The sequence below is a fragment of the Urtica dioica genome, chromosome 6 (assembly GCF_054948205.1).
Source record: "Urtica dioica subsp. dioica isolate 48M chromosome 6, U.dioica_male_clone48M_v1_H2, whole genome shotgun sequence".
Lineage (NCBI taxonomy): Eukaryota > Viridiplantae > Streptophyta > Magnoliopsida > Rosales > Urticaceae > Urtica > Urtica dioica.
This window is the reverse complement of record NC_142761.1, coordinates 37534868-37551886: the sequence shown is the minus strand read 5'-3', so window position 1 is coordinate 37551886 and position 17019 is coordinate 37534868. Positions and strand designations below refer to the sequence as shown.

Genomic DNA, 17019 nt, shown 5'->3' with positions numbered 1-17019 from the left:
CTCATCATTTAATCTTTTTATTAGTTACTCCATATCTTTTGAATTTTTACAATAGCTCATTAAAAATCACTTCGTCTTCCTCTAAAACTTTCTAAAATTTTTGCGTGACTTATTTGCAATTGGATTGCCAATTTGTGACATAAGATGCAAATACCACGGATTTTTATACTCAAGTCTATATTCCAATTGAAATCGCCATGGCATTTAAGAATTTATCATTCGTGCAGAACTAAAAGACTCGAATTCTCATAAATAAATAAATAAATATCAATTGATGTCGGTTTTATCCACGTATAAACACATATCCTTTTGTATATAAACTTAACAACGGAATTATAAATGGAATAATTAAGTGGGTAGTTAGTATAAAATCCCTAATATTTTTAATTAGCTACAAACAACAAAGGGACACACATGAATGTGATGTTACATTTCATAACTTTGTAATAGCAGAGACGAATCATTCTCGAAGGTCGACACAGTCTGAAGTCTGAACCAGTAAAATTAAAAAAAAAACAAAACAAAACAAAAAAAATAAAAAAAACTAAGACACACTTCCTCTTATTACCTATATGGAGAAACAAAATAGTGAAAAAAAAAAGAAAAAAAAAAAAAACAAACCAAAATAAAATTTAAAACAAAAAACGAATATTATATGGTAAAAGAAAATAAAGCAAATATTGATCTTCCCTATCTTAAATCCTTTATTCTGAACTCTCGAGGTTGAGAATGGAAGGGGTCGGTTTATTTCCAAATTTTGACCGATTTGTCGTGACTGGCCGAGGCCACCATTCCCGTGACCGGGGATTGTGCCAAGGCCGATATCACGCCTTCGTGAGCCTGAATCGTCATACATTTATTCTCCGCCAAGTTCCACAGCTCCAAGGACTGCAAAAAATATAAGAAATTACTGATTGGGTACTAAATTAAGTTAATACCAACTTGGCATTACCAGGTTGTGGGACGAAACAGCAAACCAAGATGCACATTAAAAATGAAAAAATTTGCAGAGATTATTAAAAAAATATATATATATATATAAACATTTTTTCCAACTCGGAAACCGAGATTATTTTGTGTTGTGGAATGAAAAAGCAAACCAAGATGCACATGAAAAATGAAAATTTTGCAGAAATGTTTAAACAAAATAAATTTATTTTTTTTCCCGAGTCTCGATTGGAAAACGGGATTAATTTTATGTTGTGCTAAAGAGAATAGACACTGCTTCTAAAAGTGATATAACGAAGAAACTCATTATTTCAGCAAATGTTCACCTGGTAGCCTCCGATGACCAAAAGGGTCGAGTAGCCTGGATGGAAAACACAAGACTGAAACATGTTCCCACTCGAGCAGAGTTCGTGAATGCACTCTCCGGACGCCAATGACCAGACTTTGACCGCGTCTTGACTCACAGATGCCAAAAGATCACCGTTTGTATCCCAACACAGGGAATGCACCTCCGTTGAGTGACCCTGAATATTCATGTCATATTCGATTATTCAGTTCTACCTCGCCGTGGTACCATATGTTCAAATCAAGATTTTAAAATATGCTTAAACTGGAATCGGGACGATTTCCGTAACCGAGACAAGGCATAAACCTCAAGGTTTATTGGGGTGTAGGACTCGTGAAATCAAATAAATTATAGATATATATGTTTTAAGTTCTATTTGGAAAACCATAAAGAACTAGGCATATAGTCCCCATTTGGACTCCTGTATGTTAAAATTATAGCTTAACTATCTGATATTTAAGATAACAATTAATTGAGTAACTAAGCTAAATTTTTTTTTGGAGATTTGCTAAATAGCAAACCTTTTATAAATTTTAAGTAAATAGTAATTACGGTGATGTGACATTCTTTGGACGTTTTTAGCATTCCATTTATGCCCTTAGAGTCTGATGGTTATTTAAATTAACAAATATTTACAACTATTAATGTCATTTTGGCTTTGCTAATAAAATATCGTGACTATTTACTTAAAATTTACCAAAGGTTATCTATATGGCAAAACCTAAGTTTTCATATGGCTAGGCATCTAGAGAGCCCTTAAGATAGTGGCTCAAGCTAGGACAACAAGTATGCACAATACCATGAGAGTGCTAGGTATGACTTTGGGCTATATTTTTAATATTTGAATACTTGGGCTATCATTTTAATTGAGGGTAGCCATTAAGCTATTTCAAATAGTTTCTACTTAAAACCATTGCCATAATTCGTCATAATTAATTTAAATCATAGATACTATCAATCCTCATTTCACACACCTGTAACGAATGTGTTTGCCGGTCTGTCTCAACATCGAACAAGGAAACAATATTCCCTGCCGCTGCAGCCATAGCTTGACCGATTCTCGGCTGAAATCTCACCTGTGCTGAACCTCCCTGTGACATCAAATATAACGATTTAGAATAAAGGTTGAGCATAAAGAATAAAACATCAAATAGTCTAAGAAAATACGGGGCAGAGGGTGTTCGATACTAGCCTTAGAAACACGGGTGCAGTTATAATGGTTAATATTCCAATAGCGAATTTCGTTATTATCATCAGAAGAGCACATTAGGTCGGTCTTCTTTGGGTGGAAATCCAGTGACAGGACGTGCGAGTTGTGCCCTGAAAATGAACGTTGGCAATAGTTTGGCTGCACAAATAGAAGTTCACTAATTTAGAAATTAAAATAATAATAATAATACTAAGAGTCCTTAAAGCAAAGCTTGACATGTATGAAATTATGATCAAGCATGAAATCAATAGCTGCTTGCAGTCCATTATGGTAAAATAAATCACTGAAAAGCCAAAGGTAGGTCACAAGGTGTGTTAAACAAATGAAGGAAATGTTTAGTTAAGAGTATAAAGCAACAACTAACTGTGCAATGGCAAATAATTATGCATAAGATGATAGATAACAAAATCTGCACTACCAGCAGAGAAACACAAAATGATGAAAAAGATTATAATGTGTATGCATGTGTGTAGAGATATACATATCTCTATATTTATGTATGTAAAGCATCACGCAGAAGAAGAGTTATTACATCAGCAGCGTCCCAAAGTCGCACTGATTTATCAAATGAAGACGTAGCGAGCTGTGTGGAATTTGGTCTAAATCGAACATCAGTTATAATAAGACTGTGTTCCTCTGGAGTGCTCTCAGTTTGCAGAGTCTCCATGTTCCAAAGAACAACCTACAAAAAAGGACAACAAAGGGATAAACAAACATATACTTTGGAGAGTCTGAATACATGGCCAAACACGGGTGAAATACACAATAATGGGTATCTCTTTGTAGCCTATTTTTTTCTAACAGATTTGTTGACCAGCAGCATCTAAAAATGGGTCAAATTACACACTAATGAAATACACGTTTAGCAAGTAGTTCACTAAGAAAATCCTTGTGTAGAATTACCATATTAGTTCCTTTTCCAACGTGTAGAAGTGGATTTGCAATAAAACACGTGTGAAAATCCAGAAGTACACTCTATATGATTAAACAAAGAACTTTACCTTTTTGTCATGTCCAGCACTGGCTAATATTTTCCCATCCGAAGAGAAATGGCAGCACACAACTTTACTGTTGCTTTTACGTATTGAGCTAACTTCACTGAAGGAAAAACCTGAGATGGGGTGAAACTATGTCATTCTACAATTATATTTCACTATGATATCTCAAAATATCTTTTACACTAATCTCCAGATATCATTGCAAGACACATATAATTGATTTATATGAAAATGAACTATACGAGATTCTATCAGGGATTCCAAATAAGAGATCAAACAGACTTGTTATTAGAGTGAAAGTAACCAAAATCCTAATAAAACTCGAGGATTATTTTTTTGATATTTTTTTTACTTCATAATGTTCCGCATCAGTAGACTGTAGATTACCTTTGGTGGCTTCAGCTGCGTGTTCTGGGTTACGTTTCAATGTGCCAAACATATCTCTTCCATCTCCGTCATCTTGTGATAAAAAAGACTCTACATTGTCCTCTAAGGAACCAACATCCCCAAACTGATCCAAATCATCCTACAAGTGCCAACATCCCAAAATCAAAAATCCCACTCATACTTTTCAACTTGCAAGGCATACATTTCTTTAGTACAAGAAAAATTATGATCAAATTGTTCTGAACTTTTCATTTACAGAGTTGTCGCCATATCAAATTGGGTGATAACATTTGTTCCAGTTTGAAATATTTTATAAATTTGAGTATTAGCTTAATACAATATTGATGTCCAAAAAGGGGACAATGGAATTTGCAATTTGAGCTTCTATCTAGTGTAAAGATTTGGAAAAGTTTTCTTACAAGCTGATTTCTCGATGATGCAAGACCGCCTGTTCCCTCTGCACCATACAGCAGCATATTTTTCGGCATATTATTCACATTCTGCAAATTACTTGGCATAGCAACTCCATCACCGGGGGTATGAGTTGACGGAGTGGATGGTTGAGAGTTGGGAGAAGGACCGACTGTTGTTCCAGTACCAGTACTGTTAGCTGGTCCAGAAGATGTAGGCCCTTTCCTTTTCCTGTTATTCTATTAACAAAACAGACAAAATAATCATCTTTCCTTTCATATATAAAAACTACAAATTTTAAAAAGAAAGAAATTCCCCCAAAATTTGGATATGCACCCTCCTGAGTACAAACTATTTCTACCACTATCGGAGAAAGAAACATTAAGGCCTAAAAAATAAAATAATGAAGTTGACGGAGATAGAACTACCTGTTGAACTTGTTGAGACTGCATTGGCTCCTGCTGTTGTTGCTGTTGTTGTTGAGATGAAGAGTGTTGCATCTGTTGCATGCTAACCTGTTTCAGAACGGAAAACCGTTACAGGCTTCTAATGGAAATAAGCAAACAGCATTTACGTCAAGTAATCTAATAAGTTAAAATAAACCATAGAAAATGTTCTCATATAAGGCTGATAAAGCAGAACATGAAAACTTCCTGCTGTGGAAGAGTGCATTCATGCCTTCCTTTTTGATGTGTAAGCTAAACCAAAAGAATCCCAAAAAAGAGAGGATTTAACTATTCAAACGTGAAAAGAATAGATAACAAAATTTGCAGGCTGAGAGACACAACAAGAGATGGTTTCTTGCAAGTACGTGTTCCTTAGATAGGATGATTGTTATAGCAGTATGTGGCCTCTTGAGCAAGGAAAAGTAAATAACTGTGAATTCTTACCTTAGATGAACTGGATTGCATTGGAGAACCTATAGACCCGTCATTCACAGCTGGTTGACCATCTTTTGCATTTAAAGGCCCCCTTGGCAATCCTCTAAATCTTTGAGCATCCATATCACTATACATATTTGATCCGCTAAGATTACTCTGCCCCACCTGCGATAAGATTTGCTGTTGCTGTTGCTGATGCTGTTGCTGTTGCTGTTGATGTTGTTGTTGCTGTTGCTGTTGCTGTTGTTGTTGCTGTGGCAGAAGCTGAAACTGACTGCTGTTTTGCATGAAAGGCTTTTGAACTTGTGCACCCATACCTGGTCGAATTTGGTCTATAGGCTGGAAAAATGAAAGCATGTAACCACATTGTTGGATGATATATATACATATATATATATATATATATATATGTATTATATTCAATAAGATTTTGTACAATATTGAACTTACAGTTAAAGGCCATCCCTTTAAAGGAAGACCACTGACTCCCGCATTCAAACCTGATGATAAAAAATAAGAACAAAATTTAAGAAACATTAGGCTGGAATAAATTATTAACATAGTTATCCAAATTCGATGTGCCCCTGTCATCGTTCTTGGGTGGAAAAAAATCTTAGCACTATAGTATTAGGGACTACAATTTGCAAAATTTCTAATCTCCCATTCCTTGTTCTCTTGTGACAGGTTGCTTTACATGGCACCAAAAAATTATCTCCAGATATAGCTTTTTTCATATTTAAAACTGTACATGAAATAAAAACATGTAAAATTTATAAGCAATCGATATGTATTGATCAATTCAACAACATATGATGTGGAATATATGTCTATCTCCAGAGAAACCAAAGATGTTTCCTTTTTTATTTCTCTTGTTAACTGCTTATTAGAAAGATTTAATAGGCTCGTTTGCTTGATAGTGATATTACATACGCATAGTACACTCTTCCATTACCGAATTACTTTTGGACACGCTGATCTCACACTAATAAATGATGTCCCATTACTAATAGTATATTACGGAGTAAAAACCTAACAACGTATTGAATAAGCTCGTGATTCGAGATTGAAAAAATGAAAGGAATAGAAAAAGTAGGCTTATTTTCCTCGAAGATTTTCATTTTTGTACTTCATAATACAATTTTTCTCCTTACAATCTACTGCCTACAAAATCTATATATTTGTTCGGCTGGAGCTGAGGCTAAAACAATATTCTTACCTGGATTCCCCATTCCAGGCTTTGACTGCATCATACCATGTGCATAGATTGAAGCAGGGTCCATCGATCTCTGACCAGTTCCCATGTTAACTTCACTTTTAATTTCCTATTATACAGTTACTGAAACCTTAGCACAATCGACCGAAGGAGAGAGAGAGAGAGAGAGAGAGAGAGAGAGAGAGAGAGAGAGAGAGAGAGAGAGATTAACACCACTAAAGTACTCACGGGGTTCTGCTGCGATCGTGCCTGTATTTGCTGCAGCGCAGCATTGACACCACCAGGGCCTCCTTGGACCAACTGACTGTATCAACAACAGAAGCTTCGGTAAATCAAGAATCCACTGATATAAACTGAACAAAATTGGGGCAAATGAATTTACCCGGGGTGGTTCGTGGCTGATTTGAGAAGGGCCATCCTGGCATCAAGGAGCGGCTGAGACGACTCTGAATCCATCGGATTCGGGTGCTTCATACGTTCTTCGTACATCTTCGCTGCCAACGCAGTGGCAGTTGACTGCCCGAGCATCCCTTCAGAGTTGATCGCATTGAGCGGACTCCCGAGCGGAGAATGATTAGGATCTCTACGCTGCAGCTGAGCTTGACGCATCATCTGTAACTGCTGCATTTGCATCTGTTGCTGCTCTTTTGACTTGATTTGCTGCGCCTTATTGAAATTTCCAAATTAAACGCAAAGAAACTCGCAAAGAAGCTAAAAATGTCACAAACTCAAACTAGGAACTAAAAATTCACCTCTATATACGCTGCGGCAGCCTCGGAATGCTTATCGTTTGTCCTAGCGATAAAAATGTCCCAGAATACAGACCACCATTCGAAAAGAAACCCTCCCGGAGCGTCAATGGCTATGCAAATAAATATGACTTGGTTATTGCATACATTGGTAACTCCTATTGTAAACGTGTATTTTCTACTCCTTTGAGTAAGAAACTCGACAAATTGCGTATATTCTTCGATAAATTGACAATCAAAATTAACTGAATCCAACATAAAAATTATATTCTATATAACAAGTACACACGCCAGCACTAACTCTGATAAAGTACATTACCTACTGGATCTGGGGCGACTTTCCCTTCGGTCATGAACGACTTTGCAGTAGCATGCAATTTCTTCTTCACCAAATAGTCATATATATACACATCAAGCCTGTAAAAAAGTAAAAATAAAAATAAAATATTGAAGACAATTATGCCTGTGCAAAGAATAAGAGATATGATCGAAAATACTAATAAAGGTTCTAAAAACAAAATATCCAGTCCTCATGAGATGTGAATCAATGTACATACATCTTATCTGCTTCCCAATTACTCAATGCCATCGTTATTGCTCAGACTGCCAAATCAAACTGCCAAAAAAAAAATGTCAATCTCTACATCAATTTCAATTGCTCATCACAATCTCGCACAGCAAATGAAATTAGGACCATACGCAAATTATCATACTTGGAATTCGCAATCACAATTAATCGACCAACACGCAGGAAAAAAAAATTAATTGTGAAAAAAAAAAACAGGAATAGTCGAATACTCAAATTAAAGATACATTGAAAAAAAAAGGAAAAAAAAAAACCTCGGAGAAAGAAAAGACTCGGATCCAAACTCAAAATCAATCACGATCCCGTCAATTATAAAGCATATCTTCTGCAAAAAAAAAGGACAGAATTCACAGGCGTTAGCGCGTAAAAACTCGTTGCCGCGAGAAATGAAACGAAGGCACTGACAATTACGCAAAGAGCCGAATTGATCGGCGAAATCGGAACGGCCTGGTCTTCTTCGAAACCGTTAGGGTTTGTGATCAGAGCACGAAGACAAAGAACCAGAAAAGTTATGGAGTTTCTGAGTTTAACGGAGTGAGAGAACTGTATAATGAACAGTAATTACCGAAGCTGGAAGCCCAGGCTTGGATCTTGGTTCGGGTTCCCCAACTTCGATGAGTTGTTTATAAGTAGTGCTGGTACTACTAGTAGTAGTATTGTTGTCTTAACCGTAATTTTTTCAGTGCCAATTTAATTTATTAGTATATTTAAAAAAATAAAAAGTATCAACAAAGTAAATGTGATGTTTTTAATTTTTAGCAAAAGAAAGTAAATGTGTCAGAACTCAAATGTTCGAATTGAAAATTATGTTACCTTCTGGTAATTTCTTTTTTTTTTCTTTTTTGAGAAATACCTTCTGGTAATATTATTTTGCAAATTAGAGCTACTATGTAGCCAAAATTTTATTGATGTGCAGAAGCTAGAAATCTATTTGAGACGGATTTAAATTAATTTTTTTGAGATGCTATGCAATATGAAATAATAATTTTTTGTAATTAAAAAATAAAAATAAAAGTGTTACATGATTTTAAATTAGCTATAGTTAAAAAAAAATAGGACTAAGATCACTAAATAAGCTATAATTATACAAATTTTGTTATTAAAAAAAAGTGTTACATGATTTTAAATGAGTTTTTTTTTATAAAAAAAAAGGCTAGATCACTAAATAAGCTATAACTATATAATATTTTAAAATAAAAGGAGTTTGAGTAGACTAGCCAATTAAAATTTTTAAAATAGTCAATGTTTGGTTTATTTTGCGAAATAGTCAATAAACCACATTAGCCAACTTGATCAGACAAAAATACTCTCTATTAAAATCAAGGGTTACTAAGTATAAATTAATTACCAAAAATTAAATAAATAAATAGAGAACATTACAATAAATAAATCTTTCCATTAATCGATTAAAAAATTATCTACAAATATTATTCGATCTTCAACGTCGATCTTCACCACCAATCTCAACCTTCAAGTCAACTTGCCACAGACGCCGATTCTCCGACCGGAGTCACAGAGTCTCTCTCACTTTCACCGCCTCCACATCGGCCCACTCTATCCGAAGAAGTGTCTCCATAGAACGCGCAGGCTCATTGTTTTTTACTTGAGCCACCGATTTTCTGACCGAAAACGCAGAGTCTCTCTCGCTTTCACCGCCTCCGAATTAACAAAGATTAACACTTAAGTTTAAAAATGAATTAACACTGAATTAAAAGAATTAATACACAATTAACAAGAATTAACACTGCATTAACAAGACTTAACACCGAATTAACCGAAATTACGTATGAATAATGATATTAACAATATAAACCTTTAAATTAATACGAATAAACTGATATAAACATAAATAGAGAGAGAGAGAGAGAGTAAAATATACAATCAATCAAAAATATTCTAAAACATTAACACGAACTAACACAAATAAAATAAATATACACATTAACCAAAAAATTCAACCTGAGAACTAGAGGCCATCACTGCTCGGTAGATCTCCATCGCGCACTTGGTATCCCCGTTGTCGACGAGTCGTGCAGAATGACATAGGCGGAGGATTGTATCGACGACCGTCTCTGCCCTTAGGATTTGATCTGCACCCAATTGAGAGAGAGAGATAGAGGAGAAGAGAGCATTCGTGAGTGACAAAATTATATAGGAAAATCAACGAAAGAGAGAAAGAGAATGGAATCTGAATCAAGCAAACATCGCGGTGGTTTTTGGGTGATTATTCGCAACCCTCTGATTATTTTGGGTGGTGATTCGCGTGTTGATTTTTAACTCTCTCGCGGTTGTGGTGAGAAAAGAGGGTGATGGGGGTTTGGGTGGAGCGGTGGAAATGGTGAATCACGGTGGTGGATATGATGAATCGCCGTTAGGTTTTTTATCAGCACCATATTGAGAGAGAGAGAGAGAGAGAGAGAGATTTGATCCAATTTTGATCGATTCTACATTTATAAGGTTTTAACGACTATCAATATCAATTAGTAATTGATTTGTCATTTAATAATTTTTTATTTTGAAAATTTAAATAAAAAAAGGTAAAATCGATAGTAAAATTTTGATTTAATTGTCATATCATCAAAATTGACTATTTAAACAAAAAATTTGAAATATTGACTAATTTGAAATTCTAACGTTTCACTTGGGCTAGTTCGTATAATTTTTCTAAAATAAATCTCAGAAATTATTAAGATCACTATAATGTAGCTCCGTCCATGTCTGTTTATATCTCCATTGGGTTAGAGTTTAACTTTATTAATTGTATTGTGTTTGGATTTCGGAAATCAACTCCAACTTATGAAATAACATTTGTTAATCACAAAATTAATAAAGAATGAGATGATTAATGAGATTTGTAAACAATTAGCCTTCTTATAGAGGTGGCTTTTAAATTATAGCTCAACTATCTATTTATTTAGGCAAATAGCACATATTTTTCATTCTTCCAAAATTACCCTTCATTTAAACTGTTTTAACTGACTCTCTTCCTCATTTCGTTCCTTCGATCAATTTCACGGCGATTTTTTCTTCCAGAGCACGGCACGAGAAGAGAATAGGCGATTTGCATCTCATGACAGCGATTTCTAGATTCTTCGGATTTGCGTTTCCTATTTCTTCTACAGGTTTGAATTAGCTTTTTTTTAATTGATTCCATGATTATACAACTAGGATCATCGATTTGGCTTTGTTGGAATATATTTTTTAGGATCATCGATTTGTAGATTTTCATATATTTTTCTTATATTGTTAAGAATCGACTTCGTTGGAATATATATTCTGTGTGTCTATATTTGAATCATGGAATTGGCCAAATCTGAGACAGGTATGTTGGTTTTTTCAAATGGTAAATATTATTTACTATCGAACGGCGATTTGTAAATAATATTTACTTATCATTTTTATGAATAATCTAACCCAAAATCGTTCGGAGATGACGTCTAGGGTTCAGTTAATTCTGTGTGTCTATATTTGAATCATGAAATTGGCCAAATCTGAGACAGGTATGTTGGTTTTTTCAAATGGTAAATATTATTTACTATCGAACGACGATTTGTAAATATTATTTACTATCGAACGGCGATTTGTAAATATTATTTACTATCGAACGGCGATTTGTAAATAATATTTACTTATCATTTTTATGAATAATCTAACCCAAAATCGTTCGGAGATGACGTCTAGGAGTTCCCCGGTCTGTTCTCCGTCTGCGAGGTCCGCGGCGGCGATGCGGAGGCTGGCGGCGGCGTCGGAGCTGCAGAGGCGCGCGGGGGAGTCCGATCGGGTGGAGTTCCCGGAGAGTTTGATGTTTGGGCCGGCGAAGAAGGAGGTGGTGGAGTGGGTCGGGGCCCGGCGGAGAGGAGGCTCGGGGAGGCGATCCTCCCGGGGAAAGGCTCGGTCGAGGCCGTGGTGCGGTGGTCCACGGCGAGGCTGATCGAGACCTAGATCGCTGGCATCGAGGCTCCGATCCCCGTCGTCGTGGTCGTAATGGATTAACGCGATCCTCCCCTGTTCTGCTTCCACAACCCTGGCTCCGATCTTCAGCTCCTCTGTCACATTCCGAGCGTTCAGCGGCTGCTCCGCCGCGATCGGCCACACCAGAATCGGCACCGTATTTCGCTTTGGCGGCGGTGGTGGTGAAGCTTGCGTGAAATCGTTACTTGTTTGGTGAGATTGATTGGACGAGAAATTCAATGGAGCGAATTCAAAGGAGGTTTGAGTTTGCTCTATGACTACAGGCTTCGTTGGATTGTTTGGTGAAAGGATTGAAATTTTGGCGGTGTATTATTTGAACGAAGGGTAGTATTGGAATATTATAATGTTTGGTTGTGAATTGGGCTAGTTACTTAAATTTTGTGATAGTTGGGCCAGAATTTTAAAAGTGGTAGTCAATTTGGGCTAGATACCTAGCCGGCCATGATTAATTATGCTCATATAAATTTTGTTCAATTTACTTATACTTTTTCGTGAGATTTTAAGATGAATTTTGTGGTCACTTATTTTAAGTCACTCCCATTATTTTAAACGTGTTTTTTTTTTAGTTTTTTTTTTCTTTCGTATGCATGAAATATGGTTAACAATTATACTTCACGCATTTTTTGTCATGACTATACATATCTTATTTCACAACTACGTTAAATCAAAACATATCCACACTATATTTTTATTGTTCTTAAAGTTTTTAGGTCTTTTTTTTAATCTATTCGGGACCAATGTGACATTTACACGCAAATTGATACTGGTACGAATATATATCCATCTTTCTATCGTTAGAAATATCTCAATGGAAACCAAGGGCTGGGGATTTTTGTCAAAAATAATATACCAGAATTTATTTCTTCTCAAAAAAAGTTCCAAGGCTTATTGATTGCTTCACGTGCATGCAATATAGTACGAACGAACTTATTGTCATAGTCAAACACATAGCAAATGCTTATTACAATTGTTTTTAAAACGATTTGTTAGTGGAGACCATGTCTTGATCACTTTGTGACCCTCAAGGCGTTGCAAGTAGATATAGTCTTGCAGGTGAATCACACCTTTTTTTTTTTTTTTTCAAGCACATATAGTTTTGAGATTTTGGTTGGGCTAAGCCCAGTGAGTAGTGACTCACATTCACCAGCTTGGACCTAACATTTTCATATGTGGGCCAAGAATTCAGTTTCGCAGAAGGTGGACCAGTGGGTCATATTGATTGCGCTGGGCCCAGACAAAAGTGAGCCATGCACATCCATAATTGTAATTGAGATTAGGGATTATTCCTATTCTATGACCTCCACAATGATTTTGGACCAAAATCAAATAAGTCCAATTTTATCCTAAAATATGACTACCTAAAATGAGTTATTACATTTATATCCTTCCTATTTAGTTTCTTTTTATTAGATAATTAAAACCTTCATCTTCGTCCAAAATCAAAATCTCTCTCTCTCTCTTCGTCTCTCTCTCCATTTCGCTCTCTCTCTCTTCGTCTCTCTCTCTCTATAAAAAAAACAGCAACAATCAAGATCATCGACCATCACCGTCCCTTCCTCTTCTTCTCCATCTTCTTCTCGTCATCTTCTTCCTTGCGCTCGGCCGCCAGTCTCAACATCGAGTCATCGCGTGCACGCCGTGACCGAGGGAAAGGAAATCGCCGCGAGCCGCCGTGGCCGGCCGACCGGGAAGCGAGCGCCGAGAGAGAGAGAACACACCCCGGAGAGTCCAAATCCACGAAAATTAGGTAAGGAATCAAACCCGAAATGGATTTGTGTGATTCTAGGGTTTGTAGCTCAAATTGGGATTTTGATTTCTTGGTTTGATTTCGTGAAATTGGCTGGTTTTGGATCATGATTAGACTCTGTTGGTGATGATTATCATATGAATTTGAGAGATTGAGATTGATGGTTTGAATTTATTCTTGAATTTTGGACGGTTTGATTTGAATTTTTGGACTTGGCCGTGAGTGTATTTCTTGGCCGTGTGATGTTTGTTTTGAAATTATGATGTTTGGGTGATTAATGATTTGAGAATGATTAAGTATGGTTTGTTAGCACGGATTCGCATTGATGATTAGAATTGTGACATGTTAACGTGTTTTGTCGCTTTGTTGTGAGTTTTACTTGTCGAGGGTCTAGACTCGATATAGGCGGGCTACGCAGAGCCCACAGCGACTGTTCGGGGCGGCGAGGATGAGGCCGGGAAATGACGGAGCTACGCTCGAGCATCGACGAGGCGAAGTCGAGACCGGGTGAATAACGGCGTTTCGGTTTAGGCTCGGAGACTCGCAGAACGTCCGTTTTAAAAATTCAACGAGTTATCTAATTATTATTACCTTGTAATTATTAGTAGTATCATGAATGTTGGAATGATGTACAGTTTGTTACACAACTATGGAATAGAGTGCCGAGATCCTGCCCAGAGGAGAGTAATGTTACTCAGTTTTTTTCCTTATTCATATGTTGTAATTTTCTTATTTCAGATGAAATAGCAAACTGGAGAGAATGTTGTTTCCCAATTTTGATAACATGTGTTTTGTATTGACAGTAGCTAGTTTATTGATATCAATGTCAATAAACTGTCTGGTTTATTTACATTGATGTCAATAAACCAGACAGTTTATTGACATCAATGTCAATAAACCTGATAGTTTATTGACATCAATGTCAATAAACCGAGAGGTTTGACATTGTTACTTCAACGTTATTGACATTTCTTATCAATAAACCTGTTGGTTTTAAGAGAAGTAGAAGAATTTCATATTCACAAAAGTCAACATCCATAATTATAAAGTATTACATCATCTTCAGAATTACAAAATGGTTACAAAATTAAAACTTATTCAACGACTACTTCTCTGAGACAAAAGAACAAGATCGTCACATGTCTTTCTATTGTGTGCTTCTTTGCTCAACTTCAACAGGAATGTCCCATGCTTTAGCACTGTCATGGGGGTGAATGACACCTAATAATAACTTCAACAGAAAAAGGTCTCACCTACAATGAACAAGTATTTATAGTTAGTTCTGGAACAATAAGTAATTTTGTTCTTTTTTTATTCATAATAATGTCAATAAACATTGGAACTTATTGGTATTAATGTCATTAAAAAGTCACTGAGTTATAGAAAAATAATTAGTTCATGTTTTTTTTATTCATATTAATGTCAATAAACATTGGAACTTATTGATATTAATGTCAATAAAAAGGCATAGTGAGTTATTGAAAAATAATTAATTCATGTTCTTTTTTTTATTCATATTAATGTCAATAAACATTGGAACTTATTGGTATTAATGTCAATAAAAAGTCACTGTGAGTTATAGAAAAATAATTAATTCATGTTCTTTTTTTTTATTCATATTAATGTCAATAAACATTGGAACTTATTAGTATTAATGTCAATAAAAAGTCACAGTGAGTTATTGAAAAATAATTGTGAGAAAGAACATATCACATTAGTATAGATCTTACCAACATTAAAGTAGAAAGAGCATGAAGGTTTAACCCATGTACCACTATGCTTGACATACACTAAAATATCACCCATTACTGCATAAAAGAGTCTAATCGGGATGTTAATTTCATATTTTAAACGTTTAAAATTCCTTTATAAACATTTAAAATCATAACAAAAAAAATTAAAAAACTGTGAAGATTTATTGACATTGATGTCAATAAAATTGCATTTTTATTGACATTGATGTCAATAAATCTTCAAAGGATTTCCCAGAACCGTTGAAGATTTATTGACATTGATGTCAATAAAAATGCAACAATGTCAATAAATCTTCAACGAATTTCCAGAAATTTTCAGAAATTTTTACAGGTTTTCCATGCTTCAAATAATCGTTCTTTCGTTGTTTTTTAACTTCAAAGACCACAGGAATTCAACGACTAAAACGCTAGTACAACAATAAACTTTTTTTTTGAGAGAGAGAGAGAGAGATGAGTTGAAAGAAATCCGAAAGCAATCCTCAAATTCTAAACATAATCCTCACTAATGGAGTCCAAAGACCAAATATCACCAGCCAATTTCACAGAATCCTCACGGAATTGAAAAATCCCCAAATTTGAGCATAAACCCTAAATTTGGAATTCAATCCGAGAAAGAGGAATTCTTACCTCAATCCACGAAATTAACCTTCCTTGGTGAGTTCTCACTTCTTCCCCGACGTTTTCCCACGCTCCGGCGCCGCCGTGGCTCGCGGCGAGACTCGTTTTCCTCAGCTTGGAGCGCGCGTGAATGGAGGAGCCCGGCTGGTGAAGATGGTGCGCGAAGGTGAAGGAAAGAAGAAGAAGAGAAAAGGGTGTTCATCGATAGTGGTCGGGGTATTTGTCATTTTGGGTGGTTTTTGTCGAAGAAATGGAGAAGAACTAGAGAGAGAGAGAGAGAGAGAGAGAGAGAGATGGGTTGAGCAGAAAAAAAAATCGGGATGAACCCGAGAGAGAGGGAGAGAGAGAAGAAGAGAGAGACCAGGAAATTCAAATACTAAAATAAAATAAAAAAACAAAATGTTAATAAAATTAAGGGTATTTTTGTACTTAAAAAAATAGGTAGTCATAGAATAGGATTAAATTAGACTTATTTGATTTTGGTCCAAAATCATTGTGGGGGTCATAGAATAGGAATAATCCCTTGAGATTATTCATATTTTATGACCTCCACACCAGTTTTTAACCAAAATCAAATAAGTCCAAATTAATCCTAAATTATGACTACCTCTTTTTATAAGTACAAAATACCCTCAATTTTACTAACATTTTTCTTTTCTCCGTTTTTATTTTAGTATTTGATTTCAACCCAAGTCAAATGGAATTTTGTATTACTTTTCAATTTTAATTTTGTATTACACTTTTATCGTATTCTTCTCTCTCTCTCTCTTCATTTTCTCATATTCTTCTCTCTCTCTCTCTCTCTCTCTCTCTCTCTCTCTTCGTTTTCTCCTATTCTTCTCTCTCTCTCTCTCTTCCTTTTTCTCTCTCGTGTTTAACAACTTCAACTCGTCTCTCTCTCTCTCTCTCTCTATCTCGTCTTCAACTCGTTTTTCAGTGGCTTCATGCTCAAAGAAAGAAGGTTTGTTCTCATTTTCCTTCATTTTCGTTCACTTTGATTATGGAGAAAGTTCATTTTCACTTTAGGTTTAGAAGATTTCATGAAAAAGTTTTTTCGTTCTACTAGCGTTTTAGTCGTTGAATTTCTGTTGTTTTTGAAGTTAAAAAACAATGAAAGAACGATTCTGGGAAAATCCTTTGAAGATATATTGACATTGATGTCAATAAAAATGCAACAATGTCAATAAATCTTGATATTT

General features: G+C 35.5%; 1 protein-coding gene across 5 annotated transcripts; it reads right to left on the bottom strand.

The window, feature by feature from the left end:
- Positions 1-360: 360 nt before the first annotated feature.
- On the bottom strand, positions 361-8369 carry LUH (LEUNIG-like protein). 5 transcript variants are annotated; one of them, XM_089616849.1, is made up of 19 exons: positions 8295-8369; positions 7984-8054; positions 7701-7759; positions 7463-7560; positions 7147-7256; positions 6777-7060; positions 6623-6698; positions 6398-6503; positions 5632-5681; positions 5191-5520; positions 4729-4815; positions 4309-4539; positions 3890-4028; positions 3506-3615; positions 3037-3186; positions 2483-2642; positions 2269-2381; positions 1275-1472; positions 361-888 (listed from the first exon to the last, which is right to left on the bottom strand). In XM_089616849.1, the coding sequence occupies exons 3-19, from the start codon at positions 7730-7732 to the stop codon at positions 745-747; spliced, it is 2418 nt and encodes an 805-aa protein (XP_089472975.1). In that variant the 5' UTR covers positions 7733-7759; positions 7984-8054; positions 8295-8369; the 3' UTR covers positions 361-744. The 5 variants fall into 5 exon arrangements, with proteins under 5 accessions (XP_089472975.1, XP_089472973.1, XP_089472978.1 ...); XM_089616847.1 differs by lacking the exon at positions 8295-8369 and adding an exon at positions 8135-8278; XM_089616852.1 differs by lacking the exon at positions 8295-8369 and adding an exon at positions 8135-8278 and having other exon boundaries at positions 6777-7054.
- Positions 8370-17019: the final 8650 nt, after the last annotated feature.